Source organism: Myxocyprinus asiaticus, chromosome 47 (genome assembly GCF_019703515.2).
Source record: "Myxocyprinus asiaticus isolate MX2 ecotype Aquarium Trade chromosome 47, UBuf_Myxa_2, whole genome shotgun sequence".
NCBI classification, from domain to species: Eukaryota; Metazoa; Chordata; class Actinopteri; order Cypriniformes; family Catostomidae; genus Myxocyprinus; species Myxocyprinus asiaticus.
Window position 1 is genome coordinate 13,274,436 of NC_059390.1, and position 18,738 is coordinate 13,293,173.

General features: G+C 37.0%; 1 protein-coding gene across 1 annotated transcript; it reads right to left on the minus strand.

The window, feature by feature from the left end:
* Positions 1-933: 933 nt before the first annotated feature.
* On the minus strand, positions 934-14,012 carry LOC127436920 (twinfilin-1-like). Its single transcript, XM_051691442.1, has 9 exons — positions 13,938-14,012; positions 13,171-13,248; positions 11,845-12,023; positions 10,694-10,789; positions 8,997-9,101; positions 6,507-6,632; positions 6,081-6,231; positions 4,127-4,248; positions 934-2,587 (listed from the first exon to the last, which is right to left on the minus strand). The coding sequence occupies exons 1-9, from the start codon at positions 13,960-13,962 to the stop codon at positions 2,420-2,422; spliced, it is 1,050 nt and encodes a 349-aa protein (XP_051547402.1). The 5' UTR covers positions 13,963-14,012; the 3' UTR covers positions 934-2,419.
* Between the last annotated feature and the right edge of the window lie 4,726 nt (positions 14,013-18,738).

Sequence of the window (18,738 nt, forward strand, 5' to 3'; positions counted from 1 at the left end):
GTATCATTATTTAAATGATTTATTAACTTGTATAAACACATGATAGAAAAAACACAATGAAATTAAAATAGTTGATGAAAACATTTTAACTAACACATTACAACGTGCATGTCTTATCTATTTCAACACACTTAAGGTTAAAAGTATCACATAAGAACCGTACGAAGCTCTGTTACAAAGGCGCATTTAACGTTGTTACGTCATAATAAAAATTGGCACAAAATTCACGCGAAAGTATAACGTAAACATATTTCATTCACTCACCCGCGTGCAGTTTATGTTGTCCTTCCGCAGCACGTGCTACAGCTCTATAGTCTCTTAAAGGTACCGCACCACATAAAACGTGTGTATGAGGAAATAGTGACCAAAGAAAGAACTTATTAGGGGAAATAATTTTTACTAATTTTTAGTATTTTTTCGAATCTCTTTCCTAAATGTTGGAAGACATAGCTTTAAATGTTCTATAGCACACCTTTTACTCCAATGACTATTTATCAGGGTAAGTTTAGTTATTACAGAAAATCCATTTCTGTTTAGGTACAAATCTTGAAAGTCTTCACAACAAAAAAGCTATTAAGCAGCGCCATATTTGATTTTTGACTGTAAAGAATGTGAAGAAAACAGTCTCTTCAATGTGCTATACAGTTGTTTAATTTTGTGTTAATTATTCAGCTGACAAAACATGAAAATACATCTTTCCAAAAATGTCAGTAGGCAAAACACATAAAAAACAAGTTCTAGGACCATAAAGATACAGCAGGTGTCATTGAAGAGATTGAAAGTCTATCACTCACATATGGTGCTACTCTAAATAAGGTCTATAATATACAGCTCACTGAACACAAGTGAGAAAATGCCCCAGCAGCAATGTATAATCGTAGCACACAAATTCTAAAACAGGAAAAGTTGACAAAACGACTCCAACATTATAGGTATCTTCAAATCTTTTTTTATTTTTCTCTCACCCTTTCTTACACAATGCATAGAAAAAAGACATTTATGACTTTGAACTACAATGTTCCTGAAGACTTCATAATACCCTCACATAGGAGACATGTTAGTAGTGGTTTGCCTGTTGTAAGTCAGTAGATGGTACTCTGGGTCATGTATTCCCTTCCCTTATGAGTGGCTTCAACAGCAGCCCAAATGAGATGCTAATTAAAATAAAGCGGTTGCAAATGGCATATAATAAAGGCCAGCCATTAGTTGACATGTAAACATTTGCTTAAACAGAAAAGATGGCTATAAACCCTTGAAACCATGGACACTCAATTCAATATGTTAGACAACAACATTATCTGGAAATACAGTCGTACAGGCTTAGAAAAATAGTATCTCTGCAGGTTTAGTCTTCACTAAAAGAACGTGAAAATAGCTAAGATGCAGAGCGCATCATTATTTCTGATTTCTGTGTTATGATTGGTTCTTCTACAAACTCTATAATCCTCTCTCTATAATTAAACATTCCTCCATTAAAAATCACAAGATTAACTTTTAAGACTTAATATACATTTAAAAAAGGTATAAAGGTATTGCAAAATTTTCAGCACTTCTCTTTCGGTAAATCCTTCATCGAAATTGCTTCAGAGGCAGTCAGAATACTGATAAACTTAGTTCTGATGTAACTTCTCTGGTCACTGTTTAAGAAAGCCCTCTGATTTTCAACTGGAACATCAAACTGTTTTATGACCTAATAAATCAGAAAGTTAATTAATAATGCTTGGGACTCATAAAACATAGCTGAACTTCTGCCCTTCCTGATCAGGGTTGTTAAATCACATAGGGCAAGATTCATGGACTCAAGTTAAGACCTGCCATTAAGACTGTTTAACTTTCAGGGCTAGTTTTCCAAATATTAATAAAGCCTAATCTTGACATATACTACCCTATTCTGAGGCTAATCTGTCAGACAAATATTAACCCTAGTCCTCAGCTAAAATGAAATTTTATTGGAAAGCTACCGTTGAAAGTGCAATTTATATCTGGGCTAGACTAAATATCTGTTTATGGGAAATCAGTCTCTAGGACATGAAGGTTTTTCTCGAAAATCATCCTTTAGAGCAATCAATGTATAATTCTGGAAAGAAAGCCCTAGATGCAGTGTCTATTTCAACAATATTAAAAAAAGTAAACAGTGTAATAGTGTTAAAACTATTTCCAGGAACATCACAGATGGCATCCTTGAATGCAAGTGAAAGCTTGGTGAATACAGTCTTGTGTACCACAATCTGTCTTCTTCATATTGCAAGCTACAAAATTTAATTTCACAGGCTTAGTGTTTTACTTTGTGCATAGATCAGTCTACAGGGCTGTGGTCTACTTGAATCAAGGTAAACTGGAGATTCGGTTCAAGGACAGGGTTTCATTTGACTAGGTGGAATGTACCATTGTCAATCTCGGAATAGGCGGTGGAAGTGGTTTAATTGTTATTGCCGCCATCCCCTGGCGCCTGTGTGATTCTTCGACCACCCCTCTTCCCAGTTGGCCCCTTGGGTTTGGCAAAGGCTTGCTTGTGCGCATGCTGCTTGGGATGGACCTCTTCGTACATGTAATCACTAGTCAGTTCATCACCATTGTCAATCTCCAACTAGAAAGGGAATTACATGAGCAATAGATTATGAAATGATGGGACAATGTTCACCTTTAAATTTTGTGCATCAACACTATGTAGGCCTGCTCAACAATTATATAATATGGTAACAAATATATACACTACCAGTCAGAAGTTTGGACGCATTTAATTGAATTAAAAATCTTTAATTTGGTAATTTTGATTTGTTTAACCTTTTTGGTCACTACATAATTCCCATACTTCAATTTCATAGTTACTGTATTTAATAGCTTTTATGACTACCATTCAACTAGACTCTTCAACAATAACACCATCCAAGACAGCCAGAAATCTTGGGGCTGTATTTGACGATCAGTTTAACTTCACAGACCACACTGCAAGAACAGCCCTATCATGCAGATTTGCTCCGTATAACGACATGAAAAATCAAACCCCCAAAAATATGAGCATGCAACACACTTCCTTGTTCAGGCTCTTGTTATATCTAGACTGGACTACTGTAATGCTCTTCTGGCAGGACTTCCTGCATGTACAGTCAAACCTTTGCAACTGATCCAGAACGTGGTGGCACGATCGGTCTTCAGTGAGCTCAAGAGAGTGCACGTCATGGCTCTCATCATCGATCTGCACTGGTTGCCAATGGTTGCTCGGATCAAGTTGAAGGCATGGATGCTCGCTTACAGAGCAACCACTGGCTTCGCACCCTCCATCTACACACACCATTCACCCGCAGGGTGCCATCTCACAGAGGCACAAAATAATGTTCACTAACTTTCACTTCAACTGTTTCTCGCTGGTGGAACGACTTGCCAAACCCCACCCGAGCAGCTGATTCTCTATCCAATTTTAAATAAATTTAAATACGAATCACTTTCGCGAGCACTTGACCCACTCCTACTAATGCAATAACTGTCTTCTTTCTTTCTAAAAAAACAAACTCTCAAATAATTATTTTATCACTGTTTTTCTCCTTCCTCTCTACTTGTGCTTCACAGAGCAATTTGTAACTTTGTATTACAGAACTTCTCTTATTACTGCTCTCTTTAGGATAAATCGCTCCCATTGTATTCCTCATTTGTAAGTCACTTTGGATAATAGTGTCTGCTAAATGAATAAATGAAAATGTACTATTATTTCTAAAATGTCGAAAATAGTAATAATAAAGAATGAGTAGGTGTGTTCAAAATTTTGACTTGTAGTGTATATACATAAAATTGTAAAATTATATCATTAGCTATGTTTTCATCCAAGTTATGAATTTATTTTATATGCAAAATCTGAATATCACAAAAATTATTTGCAAATAAAGAAGCAAATCCCATGTGTTTAAGAGAACAAAATTGTCACTTCTGGGAAAATTGACACAAAATAGAAATGGAACTGGAACTTAAAGCCAGTCAGGGTCTTTAATTAAATGTAATAAATTGCTTGCGGTTTAGAGTGCACAGATAAAACACTGACGATCTTCATGTTTGCTAGCGTATTTTATTTGCGATATCCCAAAATTTGCATAAAAATAGGTGAATGGAAACCCAGCTAATGATATAGGTTTACCTTTTTAGCGATTTCAATGCCTAAGTTTTTCTCCACTGTGTCTATGAGAGGATTTTTGCAGCTTGAGTACAGCATTCTCTCTTTGATGCTACAATTATAACCAGGCATTGAGTAGATGAACACTGCAAAAACACAAGCAAACACACACAGACAAACATTTATAAACCCATCAAAACCTATTTTAGAAACTAAGGTCCTGATTTACTAAGAGCCAAAATAACGGGTGCTAATTTGCTTGTGCAGTCTATCGAATAGTGTGTGTGTGCGTATTGCGGGTGATTTGCTAAAACTGTGCAGATAGCTACATGTGCAAATATGTTGGACACACTCCAAAAAGAGGCTTTTGTTTGTCAGTTGCACCAAATGCATGCTCACTTGCAGTACGGCTCTTACAAAATAATACTATTATATATTTATTTAATATAATATGGCATTTATTCATAATACATTTAGTTATAGTATTATTCAATATTATAAAATCCCTGCTATTTAGCAAGTCTAAGAGAAGTTGATGAAAACAAGTGTGACACTCTTCTCTTTAACTCATAAATAACAAAGAAAAAAATTCAATATTATGTATACCTTAAGCCTTTGCACAACTGTTGTATACTAAAATGAAATCTGAATTTCAAACCGCAAATATCGTGACCATGTTAAAGTTGAGACACGGAGGCTGTGCAGGAGAGAACCAGCACTCGCTGCTCATTTTGCAGGAGCCTGGCACACTTGTTCGCCGTACTGGTGCGCTACGGCCAGCCCACTTCAATCGAGCACTGGATATAACCCAAATTTTTATTCCAAAATAAAAAGTCTCTCATCATTTACTCGCCTTCATGCCATACCAGATGTGTATTATTTTCTTTCTGCTGCAGAACACAAACAAAGATTTTTAGAAGAATATCTCAGCTCTGTAGGTCCATACAATGCAAGTGAATAGTGACCAAAATTTTGAAGCTATAAAAAGCACATATAAGCAGCATAAAAGTAATCCATAAAACTCCAGTGTTTTAATCCATGTCTTCAAAAGCAAACATGTGAGAACAGAGCAAAATATAACTCCTATATAATATAACTTGGAGCTTCAAAGTTTTGGTCACCATTCACTTGCATTGTGTTGACCTACTGAGCTGAAATATTCTTCTGAAAATCTTTATGTTCTGCAGAAGAAAGAAAGTCATATACATCTGTGATGGCATGAGGGTGAGTAAATGATGAGAATTTTGGGTGAACTGTCCCTTTAAAATATTTCACAATATTTCGCCAGTTAGAAACAATGTTTAAAACATTAAAATACAAAATAATTTGGACATAAATTGTTAGAAGGCTTTTTTCTCTAAGAGTTATAGGAGTTGTATGATCATCAGTATGTTATCAGTTATGATATTGAGTTCTTAAATAACCAAAAAACAAACAAACAAACAAAACAAAAAACAAAATAAAGCCCTTCACATTAATGTGTCATCAAGGGTTGTTCTATTATTCTCTAAAATTGATACCTGCCATTTATTCATATTAATTTGCTCTTGCAGTTTCCGTTTCTGAAATGAATTTCAGGCTTGATGAAACCCTTTGTGGGTGCAATCTGATTAATTTGTATCGACGCCATACTTTATTATGTGCATTTGGAGGCACGCCTCGGAACTGCATATTCATTTCGGGGAAACGCCAAAAAAATGGCAAGACTTGCTATTTTGCACAACACAAGGATGCAATCCTTAGAAGACTATGGTAGTAGATCAGTTCAGACCTTTTTTGCAGATGCTATTAAGTTTGCACATGTTTTTACACACACATTTACCTTTAGTAAATCAGGGCCTAAAACAGCAATAAACTCTGCTGCACCTTTTATGGATTACATCCTATATGAATATGTAAAATAGCCTAATAAAATGTAACTAAAATCACATTTTACATTTTAATTAATTACAATGAACATCTAACATGCCCCTCTTACCTGTGGACTCAAGGTAGTCTCCTTCATGGGAGTGTTTGTAGAGGAAAAAGTGATATCTCGCCGCGTCTTTAGGGATCCTTTTCGGCAGGTCTCTCAATTCCGTAGGTGTTGTGCTGGACAACTTGATGGATTCTTTAGAAAAATCGATTTCCTGTTAAGGGTATGGACACAATCAATAACTCTCTGTGAATATTTAATCAGAACTACTGTAGGTATTTGTGTCACATAAAGTTAGGGGTTATATTGTTAGGGGTCAACCCAACAGGTTCTTAAATAAACATGGCTTTATTGCCATAAGGCAATTCAGGTGAGAGCAATATCTGTATTGACTGTGAATAACAGAAAACAAAGCATGAAAAGGATGGATAAGATGCTATAGTATGGAGCTGCTGGGAGTGGTGGGTGTAAAGAAAAGGCCTGATGTACCAGTTGAACGTAGTTAATCCTCTTCTCCCTGAACTGCTCCAGCGCCCGAACAGCTTCTCTCTGCATGGGGAATGCCACACCCTGAAGAGTCTGCTGCTTTGTGTCAACGTGGATGTCTGTCTGCAGCTGTAAATACACATTTAAACACAAAAACCTTGAACAATATTTACACACTGACTTATAGTCACTAATGCAGTCACGATGGCTGTTAACTGATTCATTAGGAATGAGTTGTGCAATCCCATCATTGAGGTTTTAATTTATATATATATATATATATATATATATATATATATATATATATATATATATATATATATATATATTATTATTTTTCAAATGTTCCAATATTCTGCATTTTACTTCTGCTGTTTTGATCCCTTCAAACTAATTTGATTAATTCAAACTAATATCCATTTTATTAGTTAACAGTCACTTCTGGGCTGCTAGTAAAAATTTTACATAAACCACAGATTGTTCAGCTGTCACTGTTACTACCATATAAAATGTTATCATGGCTGTGAGTTTGGGGGGCAAATGTAACACAAAAGATAATTTCAAATGTTCTTATGTTTAAAATGCATAATTAAAATCATGTATCTAGCAACATGAGTATCTAGTTGAAGACTGATAATTATAATGTAAATACAACTAAAACTTGACATTATACCTGACAGATTAAAGAATCAGTACCATATACAGATGAAAAACTACTCTGTAATATTACTACTCATTAGTTTGAAGTATGCGCTTATTTGAGATACAGAGTAATAATATCATTTATTTTTCAAGAGTTACAATTGCGCAATTACTATGACCGCTTGTAATAAATTCAACATTCTGATATATTCCTTTTCATAATAAGTCCATTAATGGTTACTTTTGCCACAAACTATGACATGGTTGTCAGATAAATTTATCATATAAAAAAGTGTATACTTGCATATAATAGTTTTGATATCGCTATATATGAGCATACCACACCACAATTGTACAGAGCGGTTATCTGAGTTACCGTAGACTTTGTCAGTTCGAAACAGTCTGCCCTTTCTCTGTTGACCTCTCTCATCAACAAGGCGTTTCCATACAAAGAACTGCTGCTCACTGGATATTTTTTATTTTTGACACCATTCTGAGTAAATTCTAGAGACTGTTGTGTGTGGAAATCCCAGGAGATCAGCAGTTACAGAAATACTCAAACCAGCCCATCTGGCACTAACAATCATCCATGCGATTACCAAATCAGCCAATCGTGTGGCAGCAGTGCATAAAATCACGCAGATACGGATCAGGAGCTTCAGTTAATGTTCACATCAACCATCAGAATGGGGAAAAAAGGTGATCTCAGTGATTTGGACTGTGGCATGATTGCTGGTGCCAGACAGGCTGGTTTGAGTATTTCTGTAACTGCTGATCTCCTGGGATTTTCACACACAACAGTCTCTAGAATTGACCCTGAATGGTGCCAAAAACAAAAACATCCAGTGAGCGGCAACTCTTGTGGACGGAAATGCCCTGTTGATAAGAGAACTGACAAAGTCTACGGTAACTCAGATAACCGCTCTGTACAATTCTGGTGAGAAGAACAGCATCTCAGAATGCGGGTTGGCGCCGTATTGGCGGCACGAGGGGGACCCACACAATATTAGGCAGGTGATTTTAATGTTGTGGCTGATCGGTGTGTGTACAGTACTGTGCAAAAGTCTTGGGCACATAAGATGTTTAACAAAAACATTTGTCTTAAGATGGTTATTTATATCTTTAGCTGTAGTATGTCAACAGGTAATATACATTTTATACACCCAGACATTTCTTCTGCATATAGAACAGAATAAAATGTAGCCCTGCAACAGATGGACTGGCCCCACAGAGACCCCCACTGAATATTGAGTCAGTCTGGGATTACATGAAGAGACAGAAGCAATTAAGACAGCCTAAATAGATAGAAGAACTGTGGTAAATTCTCCAAGAAACTTGGCAAATCCTAACTGCCAACAACCAAGAAAAACTGTGTCCAGGTGTCCCTAGGAGAATTGGTGCTGTTTTGAAGGAAAAGTTGGTCACACCAAATATTGATTTAGCTTTTTTTATGTTTACTACACTTTGGATGATGTTAATTGAAAAATGAAAATTAATTATGGCACTATTTTTGAAGAAATCCTCACTATGCAAAATTTTTCACAATTGCCTAAAACTTTTGCACAGTACATATATATATATATATATATATATATATATATATATATATATATATATACATACATACATACATACATACAGTGTATATTTTGGCAAAAACAAAATCCTGTAAGGAACACTTCCTGTAAGGCAGGTTCATTTTACTACATACTTGTTTGTTGGTTGGTTTTTTGCCTGAGGTCACAAGAGCCTGACATGACTGTTCCGACTGCTGTGGTTTTTGCCTTATTTTAATAAAGTGCTTGCCTTACATGTACACCCATGTGGCACTTATGTTGATGCTAGCATTACCTCATTGAGTTTGATTTGCCTTAGTTCCTCTTCTGCTGCTGTCAGGGGGAGAGGCGCTGTCTGGGAGGTGAGGTACTTTTTATACCCGTTTAGAGAGACATCATCCTGGGCAGAGAGATTCATTAGTGGAACTAGTGGTCGTCCGATATTAGTTTTTGAATTTAGCTCTTATTTAGCACTATATTTACTCAATTTCACATAAAACTTTGTAAAAAAGAATCTAAAAAAATTATATTGTATTTTAAATGGTAGATAGCAGTTTCTTCTGTCATCAAATTTTAGTAATTTATTTTCACAACCATGGATGGCATGTCCACGTTAGCAATCGCATTTTCTCAAAAAACCGAATCAATACAATTGTACATACAGTGCATAGTGAATAAGACATTTACTTATAGCACATGTGAAGCGCTTTTACCTTGAAGTTGCACCAGAGACTATTTAGCAGAGATGGACCACTTCTATTAAAATAAAAGGGAGAAATTGGAACGCTCAACCAATAAGCTCTCGCGCCCAACGGTCAAAGGTAAAGAAGCACCATTTATGATACCAGTGTTGTCAGATATTACTGCTGATTTGAAATATGTTCTTTGATCGTAATCTTGACCAACCGTTTTGGAGATTTCGGTCTTTCCTCATTCAAGTAGATTGGAGCTGCACTGTCATGACTGGAAATAGCCTCCCGAGAGCGTTCCAAACATGGCCGACAGTGGACTTGACTTGCTAGAAAGACTTTGGTTGCACTAACACGCTCGTGCGGATCCAATGCGAGCAGCAGCAATCTTCTGACAGTTTAAACAGCCTGGATCGCCTGCTTGCATTGTGTTCACTGATCATCACTGATTTGTGAATCAGAGGAACTTTTGATCCTGATCCTGAAATTTTGTTTCTAGCTGATAGAATACGCGCTTCAGAGGAAGATAATAGATGAACGCTCGATCAGAAGAAAACGCTGGATTTTCGTGAGGTTCATGAATTACTGTTTAAAAATCTGTTTAAATGAGATATCTGCATATTTGCAAACGGTATATAATGGAAGTGTGATTGATATCATTGCCTTTTATCATTAGAAAAGAAAGTTTAAGGTGACAGGGAACTGCTGAGGAGACGCTGACAGAATACGTGCTTTAGAGGTAAATATATGAGCGCTCCACAGGATGCTGGACCTGCTGAAGTTGTGAGATTGGTTTATTACATCTATTTAAACGAGATATGTGCATATTTGCAGACAATATATGAAATTAGTTTTATTGATATTTGCCTTTTTATCATTAGACAAGACAGTTAAAAGTTACAGGGAATTGTTGAGGAGGGAGAGGGAGAATGAAACAGGCGAGCACTTTAACATTATGAGCTCAAATGCGTGTGCCGCGGTTCTGATATTTGGACTGTTTAAATAACACTGTGTGGCACACCGGTCTATTATTGTAGTAACAGGATGGCACGTAACAACAAAACGAACCGTGACTGGTCGTTTACATGTCTCAGTCACTACACATGCAAGCAGGTGATTTCGGTGCTCTCAAGAAAAAACAAATCGGCCAAACAGGAAAATTTATCAGCTGATGCCGATAATTAAAAAAGTCAGAATATCGGCCTCGGCGATATAACGGTCGACCACTAGTAGGGACACATATGGCAGTGATACATTCATAGAGGGATTTGCTTTTAAGAATGACATCAGATATCTGTTATACCTTTAGAGTGCCAAAAATCTCCTCTTTAATGTGGCCACCACCAAACTCTTTCTTCAGCGTAGCCCTCGTAGCAGCATATAACATCTTTTGTCGAACCTGGAAAGACAATGATGGGTCATTTAGAAAATATTCTATTAAAAAAAAGAATGTGATGAGTGGTCTTGATAGAGCAGGCTTCTTGTTAAGGATCTTAAATCTTTTTTTTTAAAAAAGGATCTTTTTTTTGGTCTCGGTTTATGCAATTTATTCTGACTCTAGATCAGTGTGACAGAACGACTGATTTGGGTGCGATTGAGACTCTGGTGGTTAAACGTTAAAAAGGGAGAGAATTAGAATTGCAAATTTCTATCACAGAACCACAACTGTTGGTCTTCTGTATCAGGTCACCCTAGCTTTTTATAAAAAAAATTATATACAGAGAAAAAACGAGATGAGATAAAAATCCAGAGCTTTTGCCTGAACGTATGTTTTCATTCTATGATCTTACCTTGTGCTTTTTTCTGCTGGGAAACGATCACAATATATCCTTGGTTCACTTTAGATACACTAACTTGTTATAACACAGTTACTGTATCTAAGACCCAATGAAATTGCTTTCCAAGTGCAGTTTTCTTGACAACGCATTTCCTATTGAAATAAGAAGCTGGGATGGGATATACTGCAGATCTTTACTTTTTAAATAGCCAAACGGTTTTCATTACATCACAGCCATGAACCTTGAATTGTAACTTGCTAGACAGGTACAGATGGATTTAGGGGAAGGGACAAAAAAATTAAAAAGTCTGTGTGGTTCAACATGATAAAGTGAATTTTCTAAATATTTAGGAGTACACCAGTATGTTACAAACGTGTACTAAAATCTTGATTTCATAGGGTCTTTAATGACCATATTTATACCGCATTACAAATCCAGTGTTATTACAGCATATTTATAGACTGGTTTAATGTGGACAGGCTTAACTGGCAACCAGATCTAAAGTAAACAGCTTTAATTCAGTTGTATTATATATGCAGTGGATGGATTAAAATGCATCGAGCTGTATCATCTTGTGATTTCCAAAGGCCTTGTATGAGCTACAGGGGGACAACAGGATTCAAACCCAATCTGACTGCAGCGGTAAGACAGGTCTGATAGGTATAAAAGCACTCACTGGAGAGCGGTCTGGAGACCAGGCCAGAAAGATCCACTCATAACCCTGGTTATTGGTGGTGTCCAACCTGTAGAGAAGGTATGAGGGCATGTCATCCTCCACAAGTGGTAGAACATAGCTGTCCCATTCTTGGTCCCATTTCTTGGCAGCTCGTTTGCATCCGCCAAGAACTAGTTTCTCTACAGGAACCCAACAGAGGAAAGTGCGATATGTGATTGTCCTGTTACCATGCATGGGCAATAACGCTCAGATATTCAGTTACCTTTGAAATGTAATTTGTAATGTAGTATTTTCAGTATGTTTTGTTTTTCTTTTTTTTTCAAAAACATAAGCTAGTACAGCTCCTAAAAATGGTTGTGCTCCAATATGCAAATATACAGTGGCCCTGTAAAGTATGTAGACACTTAAGCCATACACAAAAACGTACAAAGGACATTTTTTGGCTTTTTTTTAAAGACATATAGAAACACAAATACAATTTACAAACAAAACACCGACAAAAAGAAGTTTGTATGGTTTCAGATTATAACAAAATAGATATTGTTCAAAACTGACCCGAATTCATGCAGCCACTAAAAATGATCTTGGCTTAGAAAAGTTAGTGACTTAAAGGAATAGTTCAGGAAAATTCTCTCATCATTTACTCACCCTCATGACACCCAAAATGTGTATGATTTTCTTTCTTCTACTGAACACAAATGAAGATTTTTAGAAGAATATCTCAGCTCTGTAGGTCCATACAATGCAAGTGAATGGTGACTAAAACTTTGAAGCTCCAAAAAGCACATAAATGCAGCATAAAAGTAATCCATAAGACTCCATTGGTTTAATCCATGTCTTCTGAAGTGATCCAAATTAGTTTTGGGTGAGATCAGACCAAAACATAACTCCTTTTTTACTGTAAATCTTGACATTGCAGTCTCTAGGTACGATCATAATTTCAAACTTGATTACACTTTCTAACGCTTGACGCACACGCAAAGCGCTAGACAGCGGTAGGAAGTGTCATCGAGCTTGAAATCATGATCGCCAAGGAGACTACAGATGTCAAGATTTATGGGGGAAAAGGAGTTACATTTTGTTACCTTTTATTATGCCTTTTTGGAGCTTCAAAGTTTTTGTCACCATTCACTTGAATTGTATGGACCTACAGAGCTGAGAATGAGATATTCTTCTAAAAATCTTCATTTGTGTTCAGCAGAAGAAAGTAAGTCATACACATCTGGGATGGCATGAGGGTGAGTAAATGATGAGGGAATTTTCATTTTATCCCTTTAAGTGTCCAAACATTTTCTGAGGCCACTGTATGTAAAACTGTCATCTCACCATTTTCAATCGCTACTTTGATCAGCCGATAGTCACCATTCCGAGCCTTTGCAAAGATTTCTTTCACTTCCCCGGTAGCTGAGAACAGAAAGCACAGAGTGAATATTGCAAGACAATGAGACCATTTATTCTGGTCCAAGACAAAGTGGACCATCTCTGGATGAGTGAAGTAAAATTTGGCTGATGAATCCAATCTAAAGAGGCATTGTTAGGACAACAGACCGAAGTTTTGGAGACCTCAGTCCATTCCTCGGGTATGTTCTCTCAAAAATTATACTGAAATCACAAGCATAATTATGGATGTATCATCAAACCTTAAGCATGGTTGATTCTGTGCATCCCATACTCTTGTTGTCTTGGCAACGCAATGCCACTGCAGTTCAATCCGAATGTAAATAGCTTCGAATTAAGGTGGCACAGTTAATACCAATAGACCTTTGAGACATGCTGCCTTCCTTATGAGTGCACAATCCTGAATTGCAGTATGATGATAAAATACACACAGCCAATCTGGCTTTATTTGCATTCCCATATTAGAGCAACAAAAGCGGAGCATACTTGACACAGATTCAGTGTCTGGCTCTGGTTTGTTTATAGCGAGCTTCCAATAAAACTCTTTGAGGTACTTCAGTCTATAGCGACGAACACAACAGCTTTTCTGTATTTTAAAACTACCATCAAATACAGAAATGTGCGTGACATCAATCATGCAATAAGATACGTCCGGCTTATTTGAATCGCTAATAAAAGATGGCAAAGGATTTTACCCTGGATGCCGGTTTGATGAGACATTCTGCTTGTTCCTCTGCTTCGGCCGGTTGGTTGATGGTAGTAGCGAAAGAATACGGAAGCCCGAGAAGAAACTACAGTCATTTGAGATGCCTATCAAGCGTCTCCTCCCATCGCGTGTCACGAGCGCTACGCAGAGTGCGTGTTTGTGTGTTTCTCTGATTCTTTGACTTGTGTAAATAATGCTATAAAATAACACATTTCTATGGCCTTTTGACCTCGTCTTATTTTCTAGTTGTGCATGTCTGTTATACATTATACATTATAGTAAACGATATATTATACTTTATTTTGTCTTTAAACGACACTTTGATTACAACTGCTATCTCTTCTTTTATCAGTAACTTAATATGCCCTTATGCATAGCCTTTGTATATATATTGGTTCTTTAATTATTTTGCGGCGATTAATGTTCTTTTTTTATCGATAAAAAAAACAAACAAACAAAATAAATAAATAAATAAATTAAAAATAAAAAATAAAAAAACGATTGTGTGTATACTTACTTTGCTATAGCCTACTTATATAAAAATGCAATCGAAAATCCAAAAATCGAAATCCAAAATGTCGGGTTAAAAAATGCCCTTGTAATGTAACATCTGTTATAGTTCTTATTATTCTACTATAGTAGTAGTTAAACGTTGCCTGAATAAAATATGAATTAATGTTGATTTAATTATTGGAGCAAGAGGTTAAGAAGTGCCTTAAGATTAAGCATTAATTAATTGATTTCATTTTTGTATAAAAAAAAAAAATTCCAATTTGGAATGTCCAATTCCCAATGCACTCTAAGTCCTCATGGTGGAATAGTGACTCGCCTCAATCTGGTGCCGGAGGACGAATCTCAGTTGCCTCCGCGTCTGAAACCGTCTATCCGCGCATCTTATCACGTGGCTTGTAGAGTGCGTTACCGTGGAGACGTAGCGCATGTGGAGGCATCCAGGCACATCACACCACGGAGAGCGAGAACCACATACTAGCGACCATGAGGAGGTTACCCCATGTGACTCTACCCTCCCTAGCAACTGGGCCAATTTGGTTGCTTAGGAGACCTGGCTGGAATCACTCAGCACGCCCTGGATTCGAACTCTTCACAGTTTCCCTTTACAGTAACTGTATTGGATGCTGTTTTGTGAAACTGGAGATTCTTTGTTGTAATTGGTGCATTATCACTTGAATTTTGCCATTCCCCACTCCTGATAACCATTGTTGCCGCCATCATCGACTGAGGGGATTTATGACAGTGAGTGGAGAGAGAGAGAGTCACCCACATGATGAAGCAGTATCAGGTCAAATTAATTAACAAAATATGCCAAACATCCTGTAAAATAAGGAATCGTCCCGTAATCAAGGGAAAACATTGCATTCCGTATGAAATCCATACGCCATGCGGTTTGTCCCGTATTTTAGCGTCACACACCCAAACTGCTGAGAATGTTTCATAAATCGAATCACACTTTTCGCGTGAGTTGTGTGAGATATCGGACGTTGCTTTACACTACACTTGACACAGGGCAAATTCCAATCGAAAGTGATCATCCCTATGCCCTACTCACAACGAAGGCAGAGCTCTTGATGTGGGCACTCTGAAGTAGGGCTGAAACAATTAGTCGACGCTATCGACAATGTCGACAATAAAAATTTGTCAACAAAAATTTTCGTTGTCGAATAGTCAATTGATCTCATTTAACATAACATGAAATCACATTAAACTCTAATGATGACGTGTGAGATCAGCACTGCTGTAACGATGGCTGGCACTGGCAATGATGATGATGAAGACGAAGACGATGAATTGAAGAACCCAAGTGCAATTTTATTAATTAAAGTGAGAACCAATAAACCCTAACTATAAACATGAATGAAACATAAACAAAACATGAACTTGACTATAACATGACTATAACATAACATGACATGACATGACATGACATGACATGACATGACATGACCTGACCTGACCTGACCTGACCTGACCTGACCTGACCTGACAACTTTACACCAAACAATACTTGACAAGGGACAATGTAAAACATGAGGGCTTAAATATTAGACATGGAAGAACACATGACAAAGATGACCAATGAATGGACAGAACTCTAAACAAGATAATAAAACAATCAACCAATGAAAACAAGACACAAGAACATGGAGGGAAACAGGAATCACATGACTAGGGAACCACATGACATGAACCAGGAACTAGAAATAAACTTTTCAAAATAAAAGACATGAAAAACATGAATTAACAAAATACACATGACAACTGCAGTTCATGCCTGACTGAGGAGAGGAAGAATTACACAGCTCACAGTCCAGATGCACTCTAAACTTTCACAGCTTCAGGTGATGTAGATCGCAAAGTATGAGGGAATTATAATGCAAAAATTCAAAATAAGTAAATACAGAAACACACTCGTTGTGGAATAAGTGGAGCTGAAGCAGCCTCTCCGCTGAAGCAAAACTTGTGCGTCGAGCATCTTTAAAGGAAACACCCCAATGCAGTTATATTTAATGCGTTATAACTTTTTTAAAGTTCAAATAATACGGAAGCAGATCATGTAAATAACTCCAAACTCCAAAACTGGCATTTCTCTGTGGGGTCAGTGCCTCTTCTATGAGTTGCGTGAAATGTGTCCCAGTCTTAGGGGGATAGATAGAAACTGCACCCTGCTGATGCACATTCTGTCTGGGACGCTCGTTCCTCGAGCGCGCATGCTTAATGCAGCTAGATTGTAACGTGATGGCTCGCGACTTATTGAATCATAATATATGTCACTGTGCATTTCTTATCATGAAGAAAATTGGCAATACACAGCTTTATTAATAAGAGAGATTAAAGATGGATTGAAGTGAACAGAAAGGTGAGAGAGGGTAGTCTTCGCCCCATTATACACTGCAGCAAAATACGTTCTTTATTTGTTTTGGCTTGTTTTCCAATATAAATATCTAAAACTCCTTTAAAACAACGTACATTTTATTTAGCAGCTATACTGCAGAAGTATCTGAGAATGCTTTTAATATAAATATTAAATATACAAATATTTCAAAACATCTAAAAATCCTTTAAAAAAAAGATGCATTCACCTGATAAGCAGCATACAAGATAATTAGACTTGCTTTTAGAGAATAAATCTTGAATATAAGTGTATTTTGTCTTTACTGCACTCGCAGTAGTATAACCAGGTGAAAAAATACACTTATTTACAAAATACACTTATATTTAAGATACATTTTCTTTAAAGCAAGTCTAAATATCTTATATGTTGCTTCTCAAGTAAATGTATCTTGTTTTAAGGATACAGAGCGGTTATCTGAGTTACCGTAGACTTTGTCAGTTTGAACCAGTCTGGCCATTCTCTGTTGACCTCTCTCTTCAACAAGGCATTTCTGTCCACAGAACTGCTGCTCACTGGATGCTTTTTGTTTCTGGCACCATTCTGAGTAAATTCTAGAGACTGTTGTGCATGAAAATCCCAGGAGATCAGCAGTTACAGAAATACTCAAACCAGCCCGTGTGGCACCAATAATCATGCCACAGTCCAAATCACTGAGATCACCTTTTTTCCCCATTCTGATGGTTGATGTGAACATTAACTGAAGCTCCTGATCCGTATCTGTATGATTTTATGCACTGCACTGCTGCCACATGATTGGTTGATTAGATAATCACATAGATGATTGTTGGTGCCAGACAGGCTGGTTTGAGTATTTCTGTAACTGCTGATCTCCTGGGATTTTGACACACAACAGTCTCTAGAATTTACGAATGGTGAAAAAACTAGAGGGGTAGCTCTGTGGATGGAAATGCCTTGTTGATGAGAGAGGTCAATAGAGAATGGCCAGATTGGTTCAAACTGACAAAGTCTACGGTAACTCAGATAACCGCTCTGTACAATTGTGGTGAGAAGAATAGGGGTTTCCGTTTTTTGGCGGCACGAGGGGGACCAACAAAATATTAGGCAGGTTGTTTTAATGTTGTGGCTGATCTGTGTATATAGAGTATATATACATAAACACACACACACATGCTAAAAGTGATTCATAAAGAGACTTTCAGTTTTCACATCTAAATGTGCCATTGTTATATTTTATGGTCAGGTCTATGGTCAGTCAATAATAATTATAAAAGGCTTGTTTCAAGAACACTAGAAGTGAAGTGGCTATCCCTGTTTTAGCTAGGTTTATGTTCAATAATATACTTTTTACATAATTTACCAAATTTAGTTTATTTTATTATTTTATGTATGCTTTTTATTGGTAACATTTGTATCATGCATTGATATTAACTATGGTCCCATTCAATCATACCCTCATAAGTTTCATGCAGTCAGTGCTGAGTGAACCAGGGCACTTTGCCTTTAGCTCTTTGGATAGACCTCAGCAGTGCTGGAATTTCTCAAATGCAGGGTGAGGCTGCGAACATCCCACAGACATACTACTGTATATAAATATAATGCCAGACTCTAGTGTTGGTTCAGTTGCTCTATGTGTGTGTGTGTGTGTGTGTGTGTGTGTGTGTGTGTGTGTGTGTGTGTGTGTGTGTGTGGGTGGGTGTGTTAAATGAACCACAGACTCAGGAGGGAAGGGTGGTACTATAGAGTCATGTAAGGCCAACCCATGGTAAAAGCAGACTAAACATTCCATGTGAATTAGAGGCTACTGGGCCACACACCCTATAGTGCCAAAGGCCTTAATCAAGATCCTCTGCAATTCTTCCACATCCAATAACTTATTCTATTTAGAGAAGACATTTATATTAATACATTGACTTCTTTG